Source organism: Nelusetta ayraudi, unplaced genomic scaffold (assembly GCF_046127955.1).
Source record: "Nelusetta ayraudi isolate G7.1 ecotype Tasmania unplaced genomic scaffold, CSIRO-AGI_Nayr_v1 ptg000023l, whole genome shotgun sequence".
NCBI lineage: Eukaryota > Metazoa > Chordata > Actinopteri > Tetraodontiformes > Monacanthidae > Nelusetta > Nelusetta ayraudi.
Genome location: NW_027466073.1, coordinates 2,970,001 through 2,975,000, shown reverse-complemented (window position 1 = coordinate 2,975,000; position 5,000 = coordinate 2,970,001). Strand labels below are relative to the sequence as shown.

The 5,000-nt window shown below is 45.9% G+C and overlaps 1 protein-coding gene and 1 long non-coding RNA gene across 2 annotated transcripts in view; one reads left to right on the top strand and one right to left on the bottom strand.

Moving 5' to 3' along the window:
- The window catches only part of il1rap (interleukin 1 receptor accessory protein), a 9,819-nt gene that overhangs the window by 3,526 nt on the left and 1,293 nt on the right, over positions 1–5,000 (top strand). The window contains exons 6-12 of the mRNA XM_076028473.1: positions 1–33; positions 437–508; positions 577–706; positions 1,809–1,957; positions 2,050–2,193; positions 2,374–2,517; positions 4,921–5,000. The exon at positions 1–33 is cut by the window's left edge and continues 121 nt beyond it; the exon at positions 4,921–5,000 is cut by the window's right edge and continues 1,293 nt beyond it. Of these exons, the coding sequence (XP_075884588.1) occupies positions 1–33; positions 437–508; positions 577–706; positions 1,809–1,957; positions 2,050–2,193; positions 2,374–2,517; positions 4,921–5,000 (752 nt within the window). The remainder of the gene's footprint in view (positions 34–436; positions 509–576; positions 707–1,808; positions 1,958–2,049; positions 2,194–2,373; positions 2,518–4,920) is intronic.
- LOC142889681 (uncharacterized) lies at positions 610–1,951 on the bottom strand. Its single transcript, XR_012926873.1, has 3 exons — positions 1,733–1,951; positions 896–937; positions 610–721 (listed from the first exon to the last, which is right to left on the bottom strand). It is a non-coding gene; the product is annotated as an uncharacterized LOC142889681 (long non-coding RNA).

Genomic DNA, 5,000 nt, shown 5'->3' with positions numbered 1-5,000 from the left:
ACTTCAGCAGGAGGCTGGACATCAGCGCCGTTTGTAAGTCAGCACCACACAACACAACACAACACAACACCTGGACCTCAGTGCAGTGTGTGAGTCCACACAACACAGGACCACACAACACAGCACAACACAACACAACAACACAACACACTAGACAATGTGTGTGAGTCCTTGCCTACAACATCAACACAACACCACACAGTAGACAACACAACACAACACAACACCTGGACTTGAGGGGTTTCAGGTGACATCACAGCCCAGAAGACAGGAAGTGAGCTGCAGATTACTTCCTGTCCTTTACCCAGTCATCCAGGCTCTGTGGGTGGGACTGATGTTGTCGCAGCACACCCACCTCACAGGCGGTGTTTTGTTGTATCTTGTCACTTCCTGTCCTGAGTGACCACGCCTCCTTTCTGTGACTCTGCCCCTACAGATCCACCCCCCCTATCAGGGAAGCCCACCATTCTGCTGCTGGCCCCGGATGACAGTTTCCCCGTCAGACGCAGTAGGTTCCTTCACTTCAGACACGCCCCCCTTTGCTGACTGGCTCTGACCCGTGGCTGCCCCCTGCAGACTCAGAGGTGCACCTTGTGTGTCGGGCTCTCTTCCCCTTCCTGAACTCCAGCTGGTCCCTCTTTTGGCAAGTGGACGGTGTGTCACTGGACCAGCTGACCGACCACCACCGCTTCTCCACCATCAACAGGTGACAACACAACACCTGGACCTCAGTGCACTGTGTGAGTCAACATAACACAACACAACACCTGGGCGTCAGTGCAGTGTTTGAGTCAACACAACACAACACAACACCTGGGCCTCAGTGCAGTGTGTGAGTTAACACAACACAACACCTAGACCTCAGTGCACTGTGTGAGTCAACACAACACAACACCTAGACCTCAGTGCACTGTGTGAGTCAACACAACACCTGGGCCTCGGTGCAGTGTGTGAGTTAACACAACACAATACAACACCTGGGCCTCGGTGCAGTGTGTGAGTTAACACAACACAACACCTAGACCTCAGTGCACTGTGTGAGTTAACACAACACAACACCTAGACCTCAGTGCACTGTGTGAGTCAACACAACACAACACCTAGACCTCAGTGCACTGTGTGAGTCAACACAACACAACACCTGGACCTCAGTGCACTGTGTAAGTCAACACAACACAACACCTGGACCTCAGTGCACTGTGTGAGACAACACAACACAACACCTGGACCTCAGTGCACTGTGTGAGACAACACAACACCTGGACCTCAGTGCACTGTGTGAGACAACACAACACCTGGGCCTCGGTGCAGTGTGTGAGTTAACACAACACAATACAACACCTGGGCCTCGGTGCAGTGTGTGAGTTAACGCAACACAATACAACACCTGGGCCTCAGTGCACTGTGTGAGTCAACACAACACAACACCTGGACCTCAGTGCACTGTGTGAGTTAACACAACACAACACAACACCTGGACCTCGGTGCACTGTGTGAGTCAACACAACACAACACCTGGACCTCAGTGCACTGTGTGAGTTAACACAACACAACACAACACCTGGACCTCGGTGCACTGTGAGTCAACACAACACAACACCTGGGCCTCGGTGCAGTGTGTGAGTTAACACAACACAACACAACACCTGGACCTCAGTGCACTGTGAGTCAACACAACACAACACCTGGGCCTCGGTGCAGTGTGTGAGTTAACACAACATAACAAGGTGACACCAGTCAGCAGACAGGAAGTTGTCAAGTCGTTGGCCAATCGCTGAGTGGGCGCTACGTGTGTGTGTGAGCTCCAGGTTGGTGAGCTCCAGCTACGGTGAGCGGACGGAGGAGAGCGTGCTCGTGATCCAGGACTTCCTGCCTGCCGACCTGCAGCTAGAGTTCAACTGCTCGGCGGAGAATGGGCGGGGCTTGAGTACCCGTTGCGCCCATCTGACTGAGGAAGGTGAGAGACAGGAGGTCGTTCAGGAGCGATGGCAGTTTCTCCAGTGTTTTTTCTTCTTCCTCCGGTCTCTGACTTAGCCCTGTGTTTGGTAGTGCGGCTACCGTGGGAGGAGCTGTGCTGCGGCCTCGCTGCCATGCTGCTCCTCACGCTGCTGCTCTTCCTCATCTATCACGTCTTCTGGCTAGAGCTGCTGCTGCTCTACCGCTCCTGGTTCGGCACCGACGAGCGGCTTTGGGGTAAGTCCCGCCTCCTTGCCACGCCCCCTACTGCGAGGGCCGTGGTCCGCGCTTCACTCTGGAACTCCTACTAGCTTGACTTTCGTGTGTGTGTGTGTGTGTGTGTGTGTGTGTGTGTGTGTGTGTGTGTGTGTGTGTGTGTGTGTGTGTGTGTGTGTGTGTGTGTGTGTGTGTGTGCAGATGACAAGGAGTACGATGTGTACATCTCCTACTCCAGGAACAGTGAGGACGAGGACTTTGTCTTGTCGACGCTGCGCAGCGTCCTGGAGACACAACTGGGCTACACAGTGTGTATCTTTGACCGGGACAGCTTGCCAGGGGGCAGTGAGTGTGCACACACACACACACACACACACACACACACACACACACACACACACTCACTCCCTCTTTCTCTCCATCTCTCACGCGCTCTCTCCATCACTTACTCACACTCATGCACTCCCTCTATCTCTTCATCACTCACTCCCTCACTCTCTCTCTATCACTAAATCTATCATTGGTCTCTCTCATCGCTTGGCCTCTCACGATAATTGTGCTACAAATTATTGCCGATAAACGATATTATTGACACCATTTTTTTAAAATCATATATAATGATAATATATGACATAATAATGCAAGTACACCATGTCAAAAGCAATAAACTTTCATTTCTCAAGATTAAGAGGTTGCAAATAAGATGAACGAACATAGTAAACATAAAAGACAACAAAAAACAATAAAAAATAAAATGGACTCACATTCTGTTTTTTATCAAAAATAGCACTTAAAAACCACGATAACTAAAAACAATATAAAAAAAAAAGAAGGACTTTGACGCTGTCTGTAAGCGCGCACCATTTTGCGCTGTTTTTCTCATATATATATATATATATATATATATATATATATATATATAGATATGTATGTATGTATGTATGTATGTATGTATGTATGTACGTACATACATACATACATAGATATATATAAATAAATAGATATATATAAATAAATATATATATATATATATATATATATATATATATATATATATATATATGTGTATGTATATATATGTATATATATATATATATATATATATGTGTATGTATATATATGTATATATATATATATATATATATATATGTATGTATATATATGTATATATATATATATATATATATATATGTGTATGTATATATATGTATATATATATATATATATATATATATATGTGTGTGTGTATGTATGTATATATATATATATATATATATATATGTATATATATATATATGTATATATATATATATATATGTGTGTGTGTATGTATGTATATATATATATATATATATATATATGTATATATATATATATATATATATATATACATATATATATATATATATATACATATATATATGTATGTGTATGTATATATATGTGTGTATATATATATATATATATATATGTATGTGTATATACATATATTTGCTTTGCTTACCAAACGCTTCAGTCAGCGTTGCCTGTCGGAACGATGGCTCCGCGGAACCTCGGGCAGTACTTCACAGTTGGGAAAACTGGAGGGGATGATTGTGCTTGAGGTGCGCATGCATGTTCGTCCTATTCCCCTTCTTCACCACCACTACTTTCCAAAAAATGCGACATATCGGCTCGCCCATGTTCATGGGCTCACCTCGTTTGTTTCCTTTGAAGCCGAAATGTTCCCACACTGGCACTGTTCGTCAGTCATAGCGTTTGCTCGCTTTTCCTTCACTTCGCTCACTTGCAGCACTGTGTGTGTGTGTGTGTGTGTGTGTGTGTGTGTGTGTGTGTGTGTGTGTGTGTGTGTGTGTGTGTGTGTGTGTGTGTGTGTGTGTGTGTGTGTGTGTGTGTGTGTCGCCCATCCCGTGACAAAGAGACTTGGGGTGAATTCCAATTCCTCCCTTAACCCTCAATCTCAAAAATGCGCGCTCCCGCGAGGTGCAAGTGCTGTCCCGATTCTAAGAACGTCAAGTTGAGGGACGAGTTTAAGGGCTGTATCGCCCTCAATATTGAGATTCTCCGGCACCACCCTTGGCAGTAAGGGCTACCCAGAAGGCATTGCGTGTTTTCGCCAAACCAGCTTTGCCGTAAGGCTGCCCCCCACAGTCTGAAGACGTAACTGCACTTAAGGGGTGTCCCATTTCTAAGCCCTTACACTTATTTTTGAGGGCCAAAGATTGAGAGTTAAGGGCGAGGGTTGAGATTGAGGAGTTAAGTGAGGAATTGGAATTGGCCCTGAATGACTGACAGGAGAGTTCACTCACTCCGTTCATTCTGCTATGGAGCCAACGCGAACAGGTGTCGAGACAAATGCACAGAGTGAGACCTCTTCTCTCATCCAGCGTGTTTGGTAGCGAGAGAGGAGAAAAACAAATGCACGTGTCAATTTATCGAGGCCGGCAAAATTACCGACCTAGTTTTTATTTACCGAGCGATTAATTGAATTATCGATTATCGCGACAGGCCTACTCATCACTCACTCACAAACTCACTCACTCTCTCTCGCTCACTCACTTACTTACTCACTCCCTCACACACTGAAACTCACTCTCTTTCCATATCACTCACTCACTTACATTCGCACTCACTCACGCACTCACTCACGCACTCACTCAATCACTAACTCCCTCACTCCCCTCAATTACTCACTCACACTCACTCTCTTCCTCTCTCCATCACTCTCTCACCCCCACCCTCCTCCAGCCATCACTGATGAGACTCTCAGTTTTGTGGCCCGTAGCCGACGCCTCCTGGTGGTGGTGAGTCCGGGCTACGCCTCCCAG